The sequence below is a fragment of the Equus quagga genome, chromosome 13 (genome assembly GCF_021613505.1).
Source record: "Equus quagga isolate Etosha38 chromosome 13, UCLA_HA_Equagga_1.0, whole genome shotgun sequence".
Taxonomy (NCBI): Eukaryota; Metazoa; Chordata; class Mammalia; order Perissodactyla; family Equidae; genus Equus; species Equus quagga.
The window spans coordinates 83,081,924-83,103,921 of NC_060279.1; the positions used below are offsets into that span (position 1 = coordinate 83,081,924).

General features: G+C 50.9%; 2 protein-coding genes across 6 annotated transcripts; one reads left to right on the forward strand and one right to left on the reverse strand.

Annotated features, from left to right (window-relative positions):
• Window positions 1-629: 629 nt before the first annotated feature.
• Window positions 630-7,508, forward strand: ZNF835 (zinc finger protein 835). Of its 5 annotated transcripts, XM_046681605.1 has the most exons (4): window positions 630-842; window positions 1,979-2,180; window positions 2,358-2,447; window positions 4,899-7,508. In XM_046681605.1, exon 4 carries the CDS (start codon window positions 4,944-4,946, stop codon window positions 6,567-6,569), a length of 1,626 nt encoding a protein of 541 aa, XP_046537561.1. In that variant the 5' UTR covers window positions 630-842; window positions 1,979-2,180; window positions 2,358-2,447; window positions 4,899-4,943; the 3' UTR covers window positions 6,570-7,508. The 5 variants fall into 5 exon arrangements, with proteins under 5 accessions (XP_046537561.1, XP_046537563.1, XP_046537560.1 ...); XM_046681607.1 differs by having other exon boundaries at window positions 630-896; window positions 1,979-2,447; XM_046681604.1 differs by having other exon boundaries at window positions 1,979-2,447.
• A 5,161-nt stretch (window positions 7,509-12,669) lies between these two features.
• SMIM17 (small integral membrane protein 17) lies at window positions 12,670-21,322 on the reverse strand. Its single transcript, XM_046681635.1, has 3 exons — window positions 21,160-21,322; window positions 18,799-18,875; window positions 12,670-12,780 (listed from the first exon to the last, which is right to left on the reverse strand). Exons 1-3 carry the CDS (start codon window positions 21,320-21,322, stop codon window positions 12,670-12,672), a joined length of 351 nt encoding a protein of 116 aa, XP_046537591.1.
• Between the last annotated feature and the right edge of the window lie 676 nt (window positions 21,323-21,998).

A 21,998-nucleotide genomic window follows, 5' to 3' on the forward strand; every position in this document is an offset into this window, starting at 1 on the left:
GCCCATTTTTCTAATGGCCAAGGAAAGAATTTATGAAAGTTAACAAGATTCCATCATAGGAAGCATCTCGTAGGAAACTGGCCAATAGTAAATCCTATGTACATGTGAGCTATTATACTCATTTGCCCAAGTCAGTGGATTTGTCATCTTTGCTCTGGATTGGAATTACATCAAATTCCTGAGACAGACGATTTCCATGAATTAACGGTGAACTGTGGCTTGCAAACCCCAGCTCCCATCCTTTCTGTGCTGTGTGGCCTGGGGTAAGTAATTTAGCCTCTCTGATCCTTAGATTCTTTTTTTCTAAGCTTATGGACTCTGCCCCGCCCCTTGAGGCAGAAGAGTCCCGCCCCTATGTTGCTGGCCCCGCCCACCACTGCCCTGGCGGACACACCCAGGCCCCGCCCCCAGCCGTCCCGCCCTCCTCGCTCTGGTTGCTGGGACCCGTCGTCCCATTGCGTGAAGGCGCAAGGCCTTCTGGGAGTTGCAGTTTCGGTGACCCAGGAGCTGTGGGCCTGAGCGGCGGCGCCCGAGGGGCGCGATGCCTTCTGGGAGTTGTAGTTCTTGGGAGCCGCCCGCGGGCCGCAAGTCTGCCGGCGCGCACGCGCAGTCCGCGCCGGCCTGGCGCTTGGGCCTGTCTGCGGTGGGCTCATCCTTGATCTGTGCGGATGGCACATTCGCGCCTCCACGGGACGAGGGGTCACCGGGGATCGGCGAGGGCCCGGTAGGGCCGGAGACCGAGGAGAATCTGACCCGTGCCCACAATGCTGGCAGGAGCCGCTCCGGGCCTTCAAAGCCGTTCCGGAGGCGAGGGCGCCCGTGTGTGGCGTGCGCATGCGCGAGTGAGTGTGCGCAAGTGTGTCTGTGTATGTTCATGATCCCAGCAGCGTGTGCATGTGAGTCCCGCCCCGCGTGTCACCGTGTTTGCACGTGCATGCCCGTGCAACTGTGCATGTGACGCTGAGTGTGAGTCCATCCCCGCATGTTGGCTTGTTGGTGACTCCATCAGTTTGTGCCCTCGCTAGTGTGTTACTTGTTCATGCGACTCAGTGTGTGAGACTGCCCCACGTGTCACTGAGTGTTTGCACGTGCCTGACCCCGGCGGCGTGTGCCTAGGAAGGGGAAGTAGTATGCGTAACTGAGCATGTGTCTGTGCATTTGGGGACCTCTGCCCATGTGTGACTTGGGGCATGTGTGGAATTCTCCTGGGTGTGAGGTGTGCGATGAGACGTGTGTGTGTCTGGGTGTGCAGCTGTGTAGGATGGGCCTGCCAGCATGGAGCTGGCGGCCTGGGTGTGCCAGTGTCATTCTGTGTGTGCCTGAGCATGACTGTGTGTGTGGAGGGCCGTGCAGGTTGTGACAGGATGTGTTTGTGAGAGACACCGTGCAGGTATGGCGTCGCTGTGTGTGTGCTTCTGTGCATGGGGAGATCCTGCACACATGTGACTCTGAGCACATGCAAAGCTCTGCCCAGTGCATGTGACTGTGTGTGTTGGGGTGCACCATGGTGGTGATATCCCAGTGCGTCACCTGCCTGTGTGAAGCAGGGTGGTGTTGTGACCTTGTCGTGTGTGCAGCTGCGTGTGCCCAAGACCCTGTGTGAATGCACAAGGGTGACTATAGGTGTGCTTGGAGCCACGAGGGTGTGCGAGTCTGCCTGTCTCCTTGTGTGTGGGGAGGACTGTGTACCACAACAGAAGGGTGTGTGTGGCAGGGCGGGGGTGGTGTAACTGCCCCCCAAAGTGTGCTTGCATGTGACTCTGTGTGTGTGTCTGTGTGTGACGTGACGTGTGTGTCTGCCTCTGAGCGTGTCTGTGTCTCTTTGGCTGCCTCTTTGCGTGTGTGACCATCCTGGGTTCTCCCCGCCCTGAATCCACCTACCCTTCCCCCACACGGAAAAAACGTCCTGCGTTTTGCTCCGTGCACCTGCATCTACCCCACCATCTTCCTTCATGGTCCCTGTTTCTTTCTCCTACAGATGCCAACTGGACCCACTGAGGCACAGTGGCCAGAGTGGGGACCACAGCCTGAGTGACATGGACAGGACCTGATGCTCCCGAGACCACAAGTGGGTACCACTGCCTGCTCTGGGGACCCAGCCAGGCCTGACGGGGCTGAGGGCTGCCTGTGGACGGGGACTCCCATCAGCAGAGTTCCGCTGCACAAGACCCTGCACGACGGTCTGACCCTCCCCCCACCACACTTAAGGGCCCTGCTCTCTGCCTCGGTTGCTCTGGTCCAGCCCCCCAACCCCGGCCTTGTACTTTTCCTCTCTGACCCCAGTCATGGTCTTGCCCAAGGACCCTTGCACCTGCTGTGCTTGCAGCCCAGAACACTCACTCCATCACTTCCATCAGGTCTGCGCTCAGAAGTCTCCTTCTCAGTGAGGCCTGTGCTGGGGGAAGAGCATTCCAGGCAGATGGAACAGCCGGTGCAAAGACCCTGAGGTAGGAATGTGCCTGGCACGTTTGTGGAACAGCGAGGAGGCCTGTGGGTGGAACAGGGCAAGCCCAGGGCAGGCGTGAGTGTTGTACAGGATGAGGTTGGAGAGGTGCCGTGCAGACTGGAAAGGAATGTGCTTTTGTGAAGCCATTAGTGTATTCAAGCCAGGGAGTGAGAGCAAGAGGGAGAAGTCTGGCAGCCTGGGCGTGGGCCCTGGCACTGCCGCGTCTGCGAGCCTCAGTGAGGAATAAATGAACTAATGCATGGCAAGAGCTTTAAGGATGCTGGGCACACAGCTCTGTTCCACAAGTGCTGGTGGTCATTGCTACTGTAATAACATCCTGTGTTGGCTTCAGAGTGGCCGAGACCAGTGCCTCTCAGACGTTCCTGTGCCCACGAATCCCCTGGGGCTCTTGTTGAAAAGCAGGTTCCAAGTCACCAGGCCTGGGGAGGGGCCCAAGCTCTGCATCTGTCACAGGCGATGCCCACGCTGCTAGTCCTCAGGCCAGGGCAGAGCAGCGAACTTTTGCCACATATGTTCATAATCCCTAAAAAATAAATGGCTTAGTTTTGCCTGTTTTTAGGCCTCAATAGCGTCATTCCTGATGAATTCTTGTGCATCTTTCCTTGTTTGCCGACACTGTGTATTTGAGGCTCTGAGCTGCCGCACTAGCTGACGGGCATTCGTGTCGTGCTGTGAGATGTTCCCTCGTGCGAACACACCCCCGTTTATTTGTCCATCCGTTTGCTAGTGGACGGTTGGATTGTTTCTAGTCTTCGGCAGTTACAGACAATCTCAGACAGGGCTGCTAGTGCACACATGTGCACGTTTCTCTTGCTCACATTCCAGAAGAGGTAATTATTGGGCCACAGCAGATGTGCGTCTTCAGTTTTCCTAGAAGATACCAGCAGTCCTCCCAGGGCATCCTCCCCCCCAGCAGCAGATTATGCACGGAATGTGGGGGCTGCTTTTTCCTGTGTGTAGGGAGCAGACTGATTTCCTCTGGGAAAGAAAACCATCTCTCTAGGCATGACGGTCAGCTTGGGCTGCCATAAGAAAATACTGATGCGGGGTCGGTGAGCCGAGGAGTCAAAAGAAAGATTTCTTAGACTCTCAAGATCTGGCAGTAGTGCTCTTTTATTTAGAGACTAGTGTGGAATAGCATGGGGACAGGACCCATGGGCAGTCAGAGCTTCTGCTGCCGCCGCTTCTGCTGCCCCCGCTAGCATGGGGACAGGGCCCATGGGCAGGCAGAGCAGCTGCTGCTGCCCCCGCTGGCATGGGGACAGGACCCATGGGCAGGCAGAGCTGGTGTGTGGGGACAGGACCCACGGGCGGTCAGAGCTCCTGCTGCTGCCCCTGCTGGCATGGGGACAGGACCCATGGGCAGGCAGAGCTGGTGTGTGAGGACAAGACCCACAGGCAGTCAGAGTTCCTGCTGCTGCCCTGAGTTGAGGGTTAGGGATAATTTTATAAGGCATGGGTACGTGACTTATTTTTACTGGAGAAAAGAAAAGATGATGTAAAAAGTCATTAAATGGTTTCAGTGCAGATGGGGTCTGGTTATTGTGCGGTCATATAACTTTAGATACGAATCTGGCCATAGAGATCGGCATGTAGGTGAGGATGCTCTGGGCTTCTCGCCCTGGGCTTCTCTCCCTGGGGCGGTCCTAATTCATACCATAAAAAAAGTCCACTGGGTCGTATAGTTTGGCATGTAGGCCAGGTCACCTTGGGCTTCTCTAGCTGGGGAAGCCTTAATCCACATCAATACCATAGACTGGGCGGCTTAAGTGACAGAATTTTATTTCCTTGAAGTTTAGGAGGCTGGAAGTCCAAGATCCGGGCGTTGGCACCGTCAGGGTCCTGGTTTGTGGCCCTCCGGCTGTGTCCTCACATGCTGGAGAGGGGGCTCTGCTGTCTGCCTTTTCTTCTGAGGACACTAACCCCATCCTGGGGCCCCACCCTCATGACTTCAGCTAAAGCTAATCACCTCCCAAAGGCTCCCTCTCCAAACACCAGCACTTTGGGGGCTTAGGGCTTCCACATATGAACTTGGGGGGCACCACTCGGGCCATAGCACACGTTACGAGGCTATCTTTAAGAGCTGACAGATTCATATTTTTTCCAGAGATCTTTAAAATTGTTTTCACTTCCGTTAAGTCAGTGGTTCTCAGCCAGGGACCGTTTTGCCCCCCAGGGGACACTTGCAATGTCTGGGGAAATTTTTGGTTGTCACCCTGGGGGTGGGGGTGGAGGTTGAGGGGAGAGTGCTACTGGCATCTGGAGTGTGGAGGCCCCGGATGCTGGTCAACATCCTGCGATGCACAGCCTGGCCCCACCACAAACAGTGACCTGACCCAGCTGTCACTAGCCCGGAGGTCAACACCCTGTGCTAAGCCTTTCCGCCCTGTGACAAATGACAAAGCTGTTTGGTTTTTTTTCTTTCTTTCAGATCTGGTAGAGATGTGAAACCGAGGCAGCAGCTTGAGAAGCGGGGATGGAAGGACTCTTGACCGTGGGCGGCCCCCAGGAATCGGAGTTGGGAGAAACCTGGAAACACGGGGCTCAGCTCAAGGGCCGACACGAAAGCTGTTTGAAGCAAGAAGCCGAGGGCCACGAGGGGGACCCCACCGGGGCCGGCCTCCCGGAGCGCGATGAGCTGGGCGGAATCCCAGGAACCAGATTGAGACTCCCCACCCCCGAGGTGGGCAGCAGGCCCCAGAGGCGGGGGCCGCCCAGGAAGAGCCCCAAGCCGAAGACCACAGAGGCCAGCGAGGAGGAGCGCGGTGGCGGCCGTAGGAAGCTGTGGGAGTGCGAGGTCTGCGGCAAGGCCTTCAGCTACTGCTCGGCGTTCACACTGCACCGGAGGACGCACACCAGGGAGAAGCCGTTCGCCTGCAGCGAGTGCGGCAAGGCCTTCAGCCAGAGTGTCCACCTAACGCTGCACCGGCGTACGCACACTGGCGAGCGGCCCTACGCGTGCCCCGAGTGCGGCAAGGCCTTCAGCCAGGGCTCCTACCTGGCCTCGCACTGGCGCGTGCACACGGGCGAGCGGCCGCACCGCTGTGCCGACTGCGGCAAGGCCTTCGCGCGCCCCGCGCACCTGGCGCAGCACCGGCGCGTGCACACGGGCGAGCGGCCCTTCGCGTGCGGCCAGTGTGCCAAGGCCTTCGGCAGCCGCGCGGCCCTGCGCGAGCACCAGCGCATCCACACGGGCGAGAAGCCGTTCGCGTGCGCGCAGTGCCACAAGGCCTTCCGCTTCTCCTCGGCGCTGCTGCGCCACCAGCGCACCCACACGGCCGAGCGGCCCTATGCGTGCGGCCAGTGCGCCAAGGCCTTCACGCAGATCGCGCACCTGGCGCAGCACCGGCGCGTGCACACGGGCGAGAAGCCCTACACGTGCCCCGAGTGCGGCGCGCCCTTCAGCCAGAGCGCCTCGCTGGCCGAGCACCGGCGCATCCACACGGGCGAGAAGCCGTTCGCGTGCGCGCAGTGCGGGAAGGCCTTCACGCAGGTGTCGCACCTGAGCCAGCACCGGCGCGTGCACACGGGCGAGCGGCCCTACGCGTGCCAGGACTGCGGTCGCGCCTTCAGCAACCGCTCCCACCTCGTGCAGCACCACCTCGTGCACACGGGCGCCAAGCCCTACAAGTGCCTGGAGTGCGGCGCCGCCTTCAGCCACGTGTCCTCCCTCATCGAGCACCAGAAGATCCACACGGGCGAGAAGCCCTACCGCTGCGGGGACTGCGGCAAGGCCTTCGGCCAGGGCTCGTCGCTCACACTGCACCGGCGCACGCACACGGGCGAGCGGCCCTACGCGTGCCCCGAGTGCGGCAAGGCCTTCAGCAACCGCTCCTACCTGATCCAGCACCACATCGTGCACACCGGCGAGAAGCCCTACGAGTGCGGCGGCTGCGGCAAGGCCTTCAGCTTCTCCTCGGCCCTCATCCGACACCAGAGGACGCACGCCGACAAGAAGCCCTACTCATGCAGCCAGGGCCGGGAGGCCTTTGCCCAGCTGCCGCACCTCACCCGACACCTGAGCTCCCACCAGGAGGAGAAGCCGGTCGGCAGCAGCGACCTTGTGGACACCGCGCTGGACCAGCAGCAGAATAACGGCTGACGTTTACCAGGGCCTCCTTCTGCCAGGCACTCCTCTGAGCACTTTCACACCTCATTTCCAACCTCAAGGCACCAGGGGGAGATACCCATCGTCCCCATGTTGCCCGTGAGGAAACCAAGGCTCAGAGAAGCTCAGTGACTTGCCCGAGGTCACACAGGGAGGAAGTCACAGGGCTGGGACTGGACCCCACATCTGCCAGACTCCCCTCCAGCGCCTCCCTGGTTCAGAATTACAAATGTGACCCTCCAGAGTGGACCCAGAGACATCTCTGTGGGTCTCTGGCTGGCCTTTTAATTGATGTTATGATTGAGTCGGCATTTGTTCAATAAATGTAATTGAATAAAAGGTCCATCCCCCTTAGTGAGGTTCACATATTAACTAAGCAGGATCTGAAGGAGAAATGTGGATTCTCTAGGACTTAAGACAGTGCTTCTGACATCAGAGAAAATGAGTGGGAGAAATCATAGCAGGAATAGTTATTCTATGCATATATAAGCACATGTTTATACGAATGTTTGTTTCTATCATAAATATGCTATAAAGTTGTATAGTAGACAGTACACCGACGGTGCACGTGGCATGCAGTTTTCCATCCTGCTTTTGTTCACTCGTATTCTGAGGCACCCTGGATCGTTAGGCAAGGGGATGGGCATTCTCCTTTCGCAACGTTTGGATCTGAGGTCTCTTAGGTAATAGAATCACTTATGATTGTTCTGATCTTCTTGCTGAGGTTTCTTTGGCTCCAGAAAAAAAATCAATGAAAAATATTTTTCAATTATGAGTTAAGAACACCTTTCTTACAAGGTTGACCGACAAATTGTCCTGTGTCATAGGACAACACAGCCCCTTCTGCATAAAAAAGAATTCCCCGTGTTTTAAAAAAATTTTGTTGTGGTTTTTCAATTATACAGAAAAGTGTGAAGTACAATAAACACCCATACATCCACCTAGATTCAATGCCTTTAAAAAAAATAATTTTAATAAATACCTATACAAATTTTTAAGTATCAAAAGTTACCATATTTTACAATATATATTTGCTTTTAAAAATAGGTCATGAAAATACGTATGTATATTTTCCTGGTCTATTTCAAAGTAAACTACAGACGTAATCTCACCTCACTGCTGGTGCATCTCTAAGAAAAAGAAAATATCTTCTATGGAACCACAATACCAGTATCACACCTAACGAAATTAATAACTTCTTAACATCCAGTGTCCAATCCATACTCAGATTTCCTTGCCTTTCCAAAAAAGTTTGAAGAAGTGACAACCTATTGGAAAATGATGTGCCAAGCCTTGAAAATAACACAACTGATCTTTAATATAACTGTGAATAGTCGGGGGGAAGCTAAGACCTGCAGTGGGGAGAGACAGACACATCTGCCTCCCTGCCCACGAGCTCCCTCAACGCAGCCTTCCCAAGGGAGCTGGTGAGGGGCCTGGGAGAAGACAATCCGTCTGCGTGTTTCACTTCTGGCATCACGTGCACAGGCCTTGGCACACAGTAGGTCCTCAGGAAATGTCAGGTGAAGGAATGAATAAGTGAAAAACCTCTGACCTGGCTCTGGCGTCCTGCAGGGTCAGAAACCACAGTGTCTGAGTCTTCCCTGTGCTCCAGACATCACCTAGGCCACAACACCCAATAGGTCCTCAGGAAGCGCCCGGTGACTGAATGGCTTATCATACATCTCCAGCCCTGGGAGGCATTCAGGGTCAGGGACCACACAGTTGGTGCTCCCTGGGCTCCAGACGTTGCCGAGCTCAAGCCTCAGCACACAGTAGGTCCTCAAGAAATACCGAGTGACTAACTGAATACATAGTTGAACATGCCCAGCCCCAGCCCTAGAGCCCTTCAGGGTCGTGGACCACACAGTCTGGCTCCTCCCTCTGACCTTCGCCCAGACCGGGCCTCTGCATACAGTAGGTGCTCAGGGAATGCCGAGGGAACGGGTAAATGAGTGAAATGGGATCCTCGTTTACAGACGTGGGGCTGAGTTCAGCCACCCAAGACAGCAAGAAGGCAGGATCTCGACCGTGGAGAGCCTGGGGGTCAGCCCGGCTGTGGGCGGGGCCGTGGGCGGGGCGTCGGTACCCCCAAACCTTCCGCCAAGGCTGAGGGGGCCGGGTGGTCTAGTGCGCAGGCGCAGGGGGCTCGCACGCCCCTCCAAGCGCGCAGGTGCCGGGCTGTATTCTCCGGGAGCGGCGTTTTTGCGCTGCTCTGGCGCTGCTTCCCGTGTTGGCTTGTTGGCCGGCTGTGACCTCCTGTGCCTGCAGCGGAGCAGGGCTGGGAGGTGGGGTGTTTGTGACGAGAGTCTGCCCCGAGTCGCTCCTGCTGCAAGGGGAGCTGCGACCTGGAGGAGGAGAGAATCGACCCCCATGCAGCCCGCAGCCCCCGAGGAAGCGGCAGTTTGTTTGTAGTCCCCCCCTGCTGAGGGCAGAGCGGAGCACCGAGAGCTGAGTCTGCCCTGAGTCTCTCCAGCTGTGGAAGGAGCTGAGCCTCTGGAGGCGGAGTTGTCAAAAATATTTGTTTCCGAATTTTTGAAAGTTAGGGATTACAGATAACGTAAAGAAGAAAAGGAATTGGCATTCCGTGAACGCCACAGCCCAGGATGCTGAAGCTGCTTCCTGGTGACGGCGTGAGGCAGTCCCAGCAACCCGAAACCACTCCCGCAATCGGAAGTGCCGATCCTGGGAGTCGGCGCGGTTTCAAGATGAGAATTACAAGCTGTGGGCCACGTGGCGGGCCCGACAGGCGCCCGGGTTATTTCCCTCTGATTTCAGATTTGCCATATTTGCCACCTTATTTCACATATTTCCTCCTCCTGGATGTTTACCAAATACTGTTTGCAGATACTGCCTTAGGTCCAACCTGTCCTGTTCTAGGAGGGGCGGAGCATCTTTAAGTGCGTGGGGGAGGGAGCAGAAAAGGTGGGCCCCGCAATCTGATGTGGGTGTGCGGGGAGTTCGGGGAGACAGAGGCTGAACTTGAACTCCACAACCCCCTCCCCCAACTCCACGTTCCCAGGACTCAGACCATCCAGGGAGAGTCACCAGAGGAGGAGGAACGGCCCTTGAGGACGCCAGATAAGAACAGCATTAAACCGGTATTTGTCAGATACTGATACAGGCTGTAAAGACAAGTGGAGAATTACCTGCAGAGGGAGGTGCTACTCGAGGGTGGTCAGGGGAGGCCTCTCTAAGGAAGCAACACTGGAGCGGAGAGCTAAAGGAGGTGAGGGAGCCATGTGAGCTTCTGGGGGAAGAGCATTCCTGGCAGAGGTATATTCCAGAGCCAGTGCAAACGTCTTGAGGCAGGCACATGATGATCTTGTTGGAGAAACAGCAAGGAGGCCAGTGTGGCTGGAGCTGAGGGAGGGAGAGTGGGAGGAATGGAAACTAGGCCAGTTCTTGTGGGGCTGGACAGCCGTTGTGAGAACTTGGGTTGTTACCCACTGAAGTAGGTGGATTATGAATGGTCTTAACCATGGTTTAAAGGGATCTGTCTGCCTGTGAGGTTCCTGGGACATGATAGAGCCCAAATGAATGACTACTGCTAATATGATTTTTGTCACTATCCTGATTGTTGTCAACATCCCACAGATTTGATTAAGACGCGGCACTGTCTGAGCCAATCACAGCCCTGTCAGCCCCTCTGGCCTGGACATCAAGGACGAGGATGGTCTCCACAGCTGTCTCCCTGTCTCTACCTTTGCCCTGCCATAGGCCATCCTCCGCTATTCCTCCAACAGCGTGTTCCTTCCTCGGGCCTCTCTTGGTCCCTGATCTCAACACCCAGGTCCCTGCAGCAGAGCAGCGATGGGAGGTGGGGTGTGTGAGGAGACTCTGCCCTGAGTTCCACTTTGCCACGTGGAAGAGGTGATCATGGGGTGGTGGTCAGCATCCCCCCAGCCATGTGGAGGAGAGGGACATCACCCCCAAAAGGGAGTGTAACTGTGAGGTCAATGGAGAGGACCGGGAACCAGCCATAAATTAAGCCAATTTCATCCCAAACTTTGGTGTAACATGAACCAACAATTAACCTCTTTGCTTATTTGAATTGAGCTTCTCTTATTTGCAACTGATAAAAGCCTAACAAATGTAACAGCTGAGGCTTGTATTCCTCTCTTTGAAGGGCCAGTTGTGGCTTGTTGGATGCAATCAGCCCGAGTGAGGATGGAGAAAGAGACAATCCCCTATTTTGCCCTGCCCTCACTTCTCCAGCAAACTCAGGAGGGGCCATGGTAAGTCCTATTAAAACAAAATGACACAAAGAGTCTAAAAAGATATGCACACAGAGGAATTTTAAAAGAGCAGGATGGAAATATCAACCAGTATGAGACGGTAAAATTTAAGGAAAAGGATTAAATTGGTTAAAGACAATCATTTTATATTTGACAAAGGATTCAGAATCAGGTTTTAACCAACATTTATTGAGTGCCACTCTATACCTGGCACTGTGCTTGGTGTTTACATATGTTATTTGATCGCAAAGACATAACAGTACTGTCCTTATATGCATCAAGTTACACAGTAGGGAATATGTAAAGCAAGGATTATAAAAATATATTGACAAACAATTGCACTCACAGATTTTCACGTAAGCTTACTGGGTTTTGACAAACAGGGTAGGCCAAAATTAAAAAACACAAGAATCTGAGCAACATAATTGACATGTGAGATGATTAATGGACATGTAGAGTTTTGAATTCTACAGACAGAAAATACATATTCATCTTAAATGTCTATGAAACAAGTGCAAACACAGGCCATGTTCTAGTCCACAATAAAAGCTTTTAAAAAGGTTTTGGAAGCAGATATGTTGTAGGCCCCATTCTCTGTTCACAGTGCAGTAAAGAAAACTTTTTAAATAAACCGGATCGCTGAGTTTCCAAGCACTCTTTAGAAACAGTACAATATAGTATTTGGACAACAACATAAACAGGAACATGAACTATCAAACGTAAAGATGTGCACAAGGCTATAACCAGAAGTACATTTATCTATTAACTATACTGTTATTGCAAATAATTTTGTAGAAAAGAGAATATAAATCAATTAAGTACTCAAAAATTGAGACAAGGAAGAAATAACTAAAAAATAACCAGTCTACACTAAAGAAAAACAGATTACAAACTAGAGAAATAATGGACGTAAATTAATCTGAATGCTGGCTCTTCAGAAAAATAATAATAAACTAGATAAACATTTGACAAATCTAATAATGGGTAAACCACAAACAGAAGTCGAAAGGAAGAAAGGGGATAGGACAAAATAAAGAGGATATTTTGTTTAATTATAAAATAGTATGCATAATTAAGCTAATAATCTGAAAAGGTCAATAAAAAGAATATTCTAGAGGATAAAAGAACGCTATAAATCATCAAAATTAATGAAGTGAAAAATATTAATAAGCTGATAACATGGAAAGAAACTGAGAAAGCCATGCAAGAATTAGCTGAAACTTCCCCTCCATATAGGACCTGATTACTGGTAAATTCTTTCAAAATGTCAAGGAATTGATGCTTCTCAAGCTAGAGAAACTATTCAAAAGCATAGAAAAGGATAAAAGTTACTTAAGTCCTTCTAAGATGCGAGCTTAACCATGATACCAAAACTTGACAAAGATAGCACCAATCTTGCATATGAAAATAGAGGCGAGAATCCTACAGAAAATATCAAGAAACAGAATTCAGTATCTGAAAAGACTGGTGCACGACAATCCTAAGAATGCAAAGATGACTTGATATGAAGAATCTACCAGATTTCATCCATCCTAAATTGTGCGTTTTTTTCTCCTTCTCTGAAGGCAGGTCAGGATGCATCTTCTAGTTGGTAACATCTTACAATTAAGCAGCATCTTTTACTTTCTCAGTGGTATATAAAATAATAGGTGTTTTGCAATCGATGGTGTCTTAAGTTCCATGAAATACAGTAATGCAAAACCTCACGCCAAAGGTTAAATACAAAATAAAAATCATCTTGATGGATGTTTTAAAAGGTATTTGATAATATCCAATACCCATTCCTGAATTTTAACCAGGACACTTCCTCAACATGACACAGGGCATCTATTTTGACACAATAGCCACCATTATAGTTAAATGTGAAACATCATAGGCATTCCCGTTAAAACCAGGAACAAAAAAAGGACACACACGACCAAGACGATGGTCGTTTGCTGTGGAGCTTTTGGCCACTCCACAAAGCCCTGAAATAGAAAAAAGAAGAGAAAGTATGAATACTGGGAAGGGAGGGGCCACCATTGTTACCTGCAAGAAAATGATCTGGATTATAGGACCGGGAATGAAACAGCACATCAACTGAAAAGCTATTTGAATTAAAAACTGCAATGAAGTGACTAGATATAATATAAAGTAAGAAATAGACCTATGACCTAGAAGAGGAAATATCAGAGCAATGGTAGATGTGATTTCAAAATGATATATAGTCTTCCACTTTTAAATACCATACATCCTCCGATGACTCTCGTGTGTGTGTGTGTGTGTGTGTGTGCACCTGTGCGTATTTCTTGACCCAACCCCTGTCCTAAATTCTTGAATTATAAATTTCACTATCTGCTTGCTGTCTCCTCTTGGATTCCTGCTGGGCATCTTAAACTTTACATGTCCAGAATCTCCCACCCGAAGAAAGCTCCTCGTGCAGTTTCCCCATGTCTCTCCCCAGGCCCTTCCAGGCCTCCAGCTGTGGCTCCTTGACTCCTTTCTCTCAACACCCGCATCAGCAAATGCTTTGTATCTTCAAAATACATCCAGCAGCTGAGCCTTTCCGGCCTCTCCCCTATCACCACCCTGGTCAAAGCCACCACCATCCTTGTTTCTTATCTCAATGCTACCGCCACCCCCAGCTTCCTCTCCGTGGCTCAGCCATGGTGTTCCTACCAAGGGCTGAGCTCGCTCTGCCCCAGCCACTCTCGCCTCCAAGCCTTTGCATTACGGATTCCTCTGCCTGCCTGGAACGCCTTTCCCCCCAGATATCCTCAAGGCTTTGTCCATCATATCTTCCCTCTCTCAGTTTAAACATCAGTTCCTTAGAAAACCCTTCACACACTACTCTATTTAGAACAGCACACCCTGACACCTTCCCCCAGAAGACCCCAGCACTACCCCTGGCCCTTACTCAACTTTTGTTTTCTCCTGGCCCAAGGAGGGCAAAGACTTTGGTTTGCTCATGGCTGTATCCCTGTGCCTGACACAGAGTATAAGCTTGTAAATATTTGTCGAATGAATGAATAGAAAGCCATACCATGATGAAGGGTGGGAAGACAAACTTTTAACAGTGGCAATTCTCCAAATTAGCATTGAGTTTAGTGCAATTGCTCTTAAAACATCGTGGAGATTTTGGGAATGGACATGACATAATGAGTTATCTGGAAAACTAGGCAGTGGTGAACCTAAAAAGAATCCTGTAAAAGAAGAGAAATGGAGGGACACATACTACAAGATGCTGGAGCATATTACAAATCATGGATGGAATTCACGTCTCCAGTCTTTGGAAAAGAACCAATTCCTCCCTCTAGCCTGCTCTCCGCTGTGGATGCCATCTCATTTCAAACCTCCCTTTCACGTCCTGGAGGGAAGAACCCACATCAGCAGCTCCCAAGCCTGGCAGAGCATCCAAAACCTCTGGAGGGTTTTCCAAGTATCTTGGGCTCCACTCTTGGAGTCTCTGATTCGGTGGCTCTCGGGTAGGACCAGAGAATGTGGGTTTCTATAAAGTTCCTCATAATCCATGCTACAGAAAATTAGGCCAACTGGACAAATATTCATTCTCGTGTGGCGACAGCAACAATGACAACCTAACAGTTCACCAGCTGAGGACATGGGTGAAGAACCATACTATAGAATATTCAGCGGCTGTAAAAAGTAAATTTAAAAAAGAATGAAAGTGATCAACATATATCCATATGGAAAGCTATCCAGAATATATTGGTGAAAACACCAAATGGCAGAATAATAATTTTGCTATATTCTCCTTTGGGGGGCAGGTTAGGAAATACACGTAGTTTGCCGTAGGATTCTATTTAGGTGAAGTTCAACAACAGGCAAAACTAATCTCTGTGAGCAGAAATTAGAATGCAGTTGTCTCCAGGGCAGGGGAGGGAGAGAGAATGGAAAGAAAGATGAGGGAATTGTCGATGCTGACAGCAGCGCTCAGCGGCTTGATCAGGGTGTTGGTTACACGGGCACGTATGTGTGTCAACACTCACTGACCTGTGCAGTTTATTGGAAATGCCTATGCCTCAATTTTAAAAAGCAGAGTATAAAGTTAAGGAAATGTCATAAGTACAGGTCATCTGAAACCCCCAATTTTACACACACAGCACTCCGCATGTCAGAGACCCGTCAGTCCCTCACTTGGTTCTCCTCTGTGTCTCCTCCGGCTGCTGTGGCTATTGGCTGCCAGCTCCATGGTCTGTGCTTATGTCTGTGGTGGCCCCCTTCTTCTAAGAAATGCCTTTTGCTAACGGGAGCCCCCTCCTTGGAGAATTTCCTAGGCTGTAACACACCTACAACCAGCGGTGTGGCGTAAAAGGCCTCCCCATTGGCTCAGAGGAGGACTGGGGTGCTAGTCACACTCCAGAGCTTATGTGGGATCAGGTTGAGGCGGGACTGCAGTTAAACCCATATATCTGCCTCACTCCTTCTCCCCCTTTCCAGCCTCCCTCACCCCCGACAGGTTCACCCGAGAGCACGCTCCCTCAATAAATGCCTTGCACAAAAATCCCAGCTCGGTCTCAGCTTCTAGGAAAAATACGCCTGAAGGATATAGGGCAGCTTTAGAAAACATTCTGTAGAAGTATAACATGCAAAGGGAAAATTGCACGCATCCTAAGTGTACAGCTTGATGAACCTTCAGAGAGGGAATGCCCCGTGTAACCAACACCCAGAACAAGAAGCAGCTCGTGACTAGCACCCCAAGATCCCCCCTCTCATGTTCCCTCCCTCCCTCATCTAAGCCACCGCAAAGGTCGTGCCTATCTCGATTTTAATGCTGTAGACACTTCTGCCTGTACAGCAGCTTTTACCAGGGTCATTTCTGGGTGTTGGTATTTCTTTTTTATCTCATACACTTAAACAAGGTTTGCATTTGTGACACATGCTGGTATCTTATGGGATGAGAGTGATGGGACTATTTCCTGCTCCCTGATTTCCTGTGGGGCCACAGAGGGGGAACTTCTGCCCTCTTGAGAATGTCAGAAAAGTAACTCCACTCATTCACTCACTCCTCCTGGTGAGAGGTGGAGGGACTCCGCTGACTAGCGGGATGGGGAGAGGCCCTCATCCTTCACCCTCAGTCCTCTCTTGGGATATCTTAGTGGTTAAGAGACATACTGGATTCAGATCCCAGCTCTACCACGCACAAGCTGAGTGACCTAGGGAAAGTTACTTTACCTCTCCGTGCCTTAGTTTCCCCATTTGTAAAATGGGATCAGGACAGATCCTACCTCAAGAACTGTTAAGAGAATCAAATAAATTGAGGTAGCCACGTGGTGAGGGCTGTGGGGCCTGGCGATTATTATTATGAAAGGTCTCTGGTCCCGGATGGCCTGATGTGCTTTCTTTTTTGGAAGGGGGCCACCTGCAGAAAGGAGGAGGCTCTGGCCATGCAGAAAGCTCAGCTGGGTCAGCATCTGACCATGAGGGGCACCCTCGCCCCACCCAAGTGTGTGTTCCGTCAATGGTGGTTGAATGAGCCGGGATGGGCTGAATGAGTGAATGAATGAATGATGTCACAGAGGCCTCTAGGCGCCTCCGCCTGCTCGAGTTTCCTTATCTAAAAGGGAGGGAGACCATGCTAATAACCTCACAGGGCTCATGAGCTAATAATGAGAGTTAGCGACTATCGGTTAATAAAGGAGTCAATAATGAGAAGACCTTAGAATTGCGTCAGGCTCCTAACACGCACGAGGTGAGTGGAGGCTCTCATCTGCATCATTCTCACCCATTTTTTTCCTAACTGGAGTTTCCTGATCGGCTCCTACACCTTCCCTTTCCCTCCGCCTCATCCAACCCCTTTCTTTCCACATGGGCTACGGTTTCTGTAGATCCTCAGATCCCTTCAGTGGCCTCCACCGCCTACGAGACACACCCAACCTCCATGACATGATTTCGGCAGCCAGAGGGGTCCTGTTGAAATTTAAGTTGAAATACGTCGCTCCCCTGTCCAGAGCACTCCTACAGCTCCCACCCTACTCAGAGTAAAAGCCAAATTTCTACCATGGTAGACAAGACCCTACGTCGTACTCTATCGTCACCTCCATGACGTCGTCTCCAACTTCTCTCTCCCCCTCTTCTCCAGCCACGCTGACCCCCCTTCTTTCCTCACATGTGCCAGCCACACTCCTGCCTCAGGGCGTTTGCACCTGCTTTGCCCCTCTGCCCAGAACCTCCTCCCTCTAGATGTCTGCCAGTCTCACTCCTCCACCTCCTTCACATCTTTACTCCAATATCTTCCTTTCAGAGGGACTCCCCTGACAGTCTTCTTAAAATAGTAACACCCACCCTACTCTGTACTCCTGAAACCCCTTCCTGCTCTGTTTTTCTCCATGGCACTTATTCCCATCCAGTGTAATTTATAGTTTAGCTACTTATTTTGCTTATTTCAGTCAATATCAGTGACAGTAAGCCAAGTGAAGGCAGGCACCATTTCTACCCCATTCACTATTTACCCTCAGTGCCTTGAACACTGCCTGGTATGGAGTGGGGCTCAAAAAATGGTTGTGGAATGAATGAATGATCTCCTCCCAGCCAGATTTTCACCCACCTCTCCCACTGCCCTCCCCTTAACTCCAACGTTCCTGCAAATGTGCCTTGCTATGTCATGTTTCCATGCCTTTGTACATGCTGTTCCTTTCACTTGACAGGAAGAAAATATGATTTTCCTCAGGAGTTTCCTCTCCTGCTCTGTTTGGGGAATTTTTGCTCATCCCTAAAATCCCAAGTCTGTTGTCTCCTTCTCTCTGGAACAGTCTAGAAGAAGCCTCTTGGCCCACAGAGTTAACTTCTTCCCCTTTGAGCCATCCCACAGCCATGAGCACTCATTTCTGCACTGTCATGGTTTGCCTCCCTTCCCCCACTGTGAGTCAATAAACATCTTTTCTGGCTTAAACCAACTTGAGTTGTATTTCTGACATATGATCCTCCTGTGCTGCTGAGAGCAGTTATGTGATTTTTCTGATACATAGATAAATTTATAAATAAAAGAACCACTGTTGTTATTTCACATATTGATGCCTTCTACCCTCAAGAGAAAACAGTAGGTCTCTAAATGCAAGGAATGTGCTTGATAATTCTGTTTGGTTTTACTCATAGTATTTGGATTAAAACCTAGTAGGTAGTTAGTGAATGGATGGATATATGGATGGATGATGGTTAAGTGGATGGACTAGTGGTGCATTGATGGATGGATCAATAAATGGGCTGGCAGATGGGTTGATGGGGGGTTGGATAGAGGTGGATGAAGGGATGAGTAGGCATACAGGTGCGTGAATAGCAGCCAAATCTTTACTATGGCCAATAGGGAGTAAATGGATGGATGGGAGGGTGGATAGATGAGTGGATAGACGGATGGGTGAGTGGGTGGGCTGAATGGATGAACTGATCGCATATGAATGCATGAGTGGATGAATACGCATATAGATAACTGAATAAATGGATGGATAGGATGGGTATATGGATGATTATGCAAATGAAAGTTTAGGTAGATGAATGAGCAGACAGATGAATGAATGGTTGGTGGATGTTTGAGGAGTAGAAGGATGGATGAGTGGATGGAGGGGTGAGTGGATAAATGGGAGGGTGAGTGGACGGGAGGGCCAATGGGTAGATGGATAAGTGGGTAGACAGATGAAGTGCATGGATGGATGGATGGTTGGAGGTGTGGATGGAATGGGTATGTGGATGAGTAGGCAAATGAAAGTTGGGTGGATGAATGAGTGGACATATGAATGAATGATTAATTTATGATAAATTAAGAGTTTGAGGGTATATGTGGATGGAGTTACATACACCACATGGAGACCCTTCATTCTGTGTCTGACTAAATACGAATAGGTCCTATTTCCCATGGGAGATCCTTTGGGGCTCACAAACCTGAACAGAATTTTGTGGGACAGGAAAATCCCATGCTGAGGAAGGGAATGTGACAACCCACTGAGATCTGCAGGGCAGAGCATTTGCAAAAGAGGAAAGAACCCCCAACTTACCTGGGAGCCCTCTGACTCATCATCTTCCTCCAAGGAGCTCCACTCCTGGGGACGCCCAGTCTCTTGAGAAGACAGGTCTGGGTGGGGGCGTGGAGGAGAAAGGAGCCATGAGTGAGTGACCAGGCCAGCTGGGGTGGACTCTGCTTGCTCTTCCCACCTGGCATCCTATCCCTTTTCTGCTATATCCTATCACACACACACACATTCTAGCCTATGTGGTTCGCGGGGGTGGAAAGAATACGAGATCTGAATTCTGATCCCGTTTCTATCACTGAGTACCAGGAAGACTTCAAGTGGGTCACCTGATGTGCTCCACCACCTGAGCCTCTGTTCCTTCCACTGTCAAATGGGTAAAATAGTTCCTCCTCTGTAGGCTTCCAGCAAAAACTAAGTGAGGGAGCAAAAGAAAAAACCACAGAATTAAAACGGGAAGATGGAGGGCTGATGGAGACTTCCTCAGCTTCAGCCACCGGTTGAGAAATCTCCCCACATTCAAACTTCGGCATCCTTCTCACTCCTAAACCCAGTAGAACTGGGAGGTCAGGCCAAAGATCGGCATTTCCCACCCTTCCTGCACCCAGGCCCTGCTAGGAGCCCCCAAACCTCCTCCTCACAGCCAGAGCTGGCATCCAGATTACCCATGCCTCTGCTCCAGACCTGCTTATCTCCTGTGGAAGAAAGAAGGACCCCGACCTTGTAGAAGGTCCAGCCCCCACTACTGTCTTTCAGGTGTCCACACCTCAGCAAATGGCACCACCCTTTGTCCAGCTGTTTGTGTCAAAACACCAGGAGTCATCCTTGACATCTCTCTTGTCCTCCCCTCCCCCACGTCCATCAGCAAGAACTCTGATTCTCCCTAGCGAATGTGTCCTGAATCTCTCCTCTTATCTTGTGTCCACCACTACCACACCCAGCTGGGTCATCTCTCTCCTAGACAGTTGCAGGAGTCTCCTAACTGGGCTCCCAGCTTCCACCCTTGACCTCCTAACCCTGCAATTCATTCTCACTGCAGCTGGACTCAGTGGTTCCCAACCTCGGTGCTAGTAACATTTGGGGCTGCGTAATTCCTTGTGGTGGGGGTCTGTCCTGTACATTGTAGGATGTCTAGCAGCATTGCTGGCCTCTACCCACTAGATGGCAGGAGCATCTTCCTGGATATGACAACTTCAACTGTCTCCAGGCTTGGCCAAAAATCCCCAGGAGAGGGGCAGGGAGGGGAGGTGTAACATTGCCCCCAGTTGAGAACCACTCATTTAGAAGGATCTTTTTGAAATACAAATGAGATCTGTCTTTCTCTTCTTCAAAACCTTCCTAATATTCAAGTACCATACAAACTCCTAACCGCGGTCTGCAAGATGCCCTATCACTGGCCCCGGCTGATGTCTACCTTTTTTCCCTCTCCTCTCTGGCTCCATTCGCCACTCTCTCCTCGATCACAGCAAGCTTGCCGCCACTGCGGGGTCATTGAATGTGTAGCTCTGGCTACATGATGCTGTCCCCAGCTCTTAGAACAAGTCACACACTCTCCTGCTTCTCTCACCTTCCCTGACCACACTTAAGTCACTCTGCATTCATCCTCCTGTTTTACTGTCTTCATAGCTCTCATCGGACATACGTTTCTTTTCATTTCTCAACTTGTTAATTGCCTGTTTTCTCCACTAAACTCTGAGCTCCACTAGGGCCATCTTGTTCACTGTTAGATCCCTGGCCCTCAGCACATAGTAGGTGCTTGTGGTAGCTTTTTGCCCCAAATGGCCTCCAACTTGTTCATCACTCCCTATGTCCACACCCTTGGGCAACCCCCTCCCTCACTCAGTCTCAGCTTGACCATGTGGCTTACTTTGACCAATGGCCCTGAGCATTTGGGTTGCCAGTAGAGGCTAACAAAGTGATTTGGGACTTTCTCTCTCTTGCTGCTTGTAAGAACTCTGCAACCTCCCCCTGTGAGAATAAGCCTGGGCTAGCTTGCTGGGGACCCCTGGCCTGTCATCAGCACCATCAAGCCAGCCAGCAGCCGACACCAGCCAGACATGCAAGTAAGGTCATCTTAGACCAACCAGCTGCCCTGCTGGCTTACTGTGGCTACAATGTGGCTCATATGAGCAAACGCAGGCAAATGCAGCAGGAGAATTGTCCCCTGAGGCCACGTCACATTGCTGACCTGTAGAATCATGAGTGGAGAAGTGACTGTTGCTTTAAGCCACTAAGTTTTGGGGTGACTTGTTGCACAGCAAAAGCTGACTGATACAGGGCTCCATACATATTTGTTGAATGAATGAGTGAAAGAAGGAATGTTGTATCTTTCCCTAGGCTCTGACACGACCTTCTCCCCCACCTCCCATGGGACCCTGCCCCCCTCACCTTTCTCGTCAGTGTCACAGCTGGAGGCCCCAACCTCCACGGCCACCCAGTCTTTGGTGATGGAGGCGCGCTTCTCCCAGGCCCTGTTCTCCCGAGGCAGCAGAGTCTTGGTCCTCTCGGGCTCCAGCAGCCCCCGCAGTTGCTCAGGCCTGAGACCCTGCATCTCCCCAGGAGGTGGAACTTCCAAGGCAGGCGTCTTCTTCTCCACCCGTTCCAGGGTCCTGCCGGCTTCCCCGGAAAACAGGAGTCAGAACCTGAGGACTGACAGGCATTTAGTCACTCAACAAATATTTACAGAGTGCCAGCTGTGTGCCAGACATGATTTCTAGGTGCCAGAGATACAGCAGTGATCAAAACAAAGCTCCCTGGGGGCCGGCCCCGCGGCTGAGTGGTTAAGTTCACGCGCTCCACTTTGGTGGCCCAGGGTTCTGTGGGTTCAGATCCTGGGCGCAGACGTGGCATCGCTCATCAAGCCATGGTGAGGTGCCGTCCCACATAGCACAACCAGAGGCACTCACAACTACAGTATACAACTATGTACTGGGGGCGTTTAGGGAGAAGAAGAAGAAGAAAAAAAATGATTGGCAACAGATGTTAGCTCAGAAACAATCTTAAAAAAAAAAACGCTCCCTGCCCTGTTGGGGGCTTACATTCTAGTGGGAGGAGAGAGACATATAGCCTGTCAAATAGTGACAAGTGCTCTAGAGACAAGTGGAACAAGAATAAGGAGTTTCAAGGTGAGGGCCAGAGGTTAGCGTGTACTCACACACACTTGTTCCAAGCCACGAAGTATATAACCAGAAGTTTTTAGGAAGAGAGAGGACCCCAAGAATCCCTCT

Coding starts and splice junctions, on each gene's coding strand:
- ZNF835 (XM_046681607.1), top strand. CDS start 4,944: ATGGAAGGACTCTTGACCGTGGGCGGCCCCCAGGAATCGGAGTTGGGA.
- SMIM17 (XM_046681635.1), bottom strand. CDS start 21,322: ATGCAGGGTCTCAGGCCTGAGCAACTGCGGGGGCTGCTGGAGCCCGAG. Junction 18,876..21,159: donor CTGTGACACTGACGAGAAAG/GTGAGGGGGGCA, acceptor GCCCCCACCCAG/ACCTGTCTTCTCAAGAGACT. Junction 12,781..18,798: donor ATGAGTCAGAGGGCTCCCAG/GTAAGTTGGGGG, acceptor TTTCTATTTCAG/GGCTTTGTGGAGTGGCCAAA.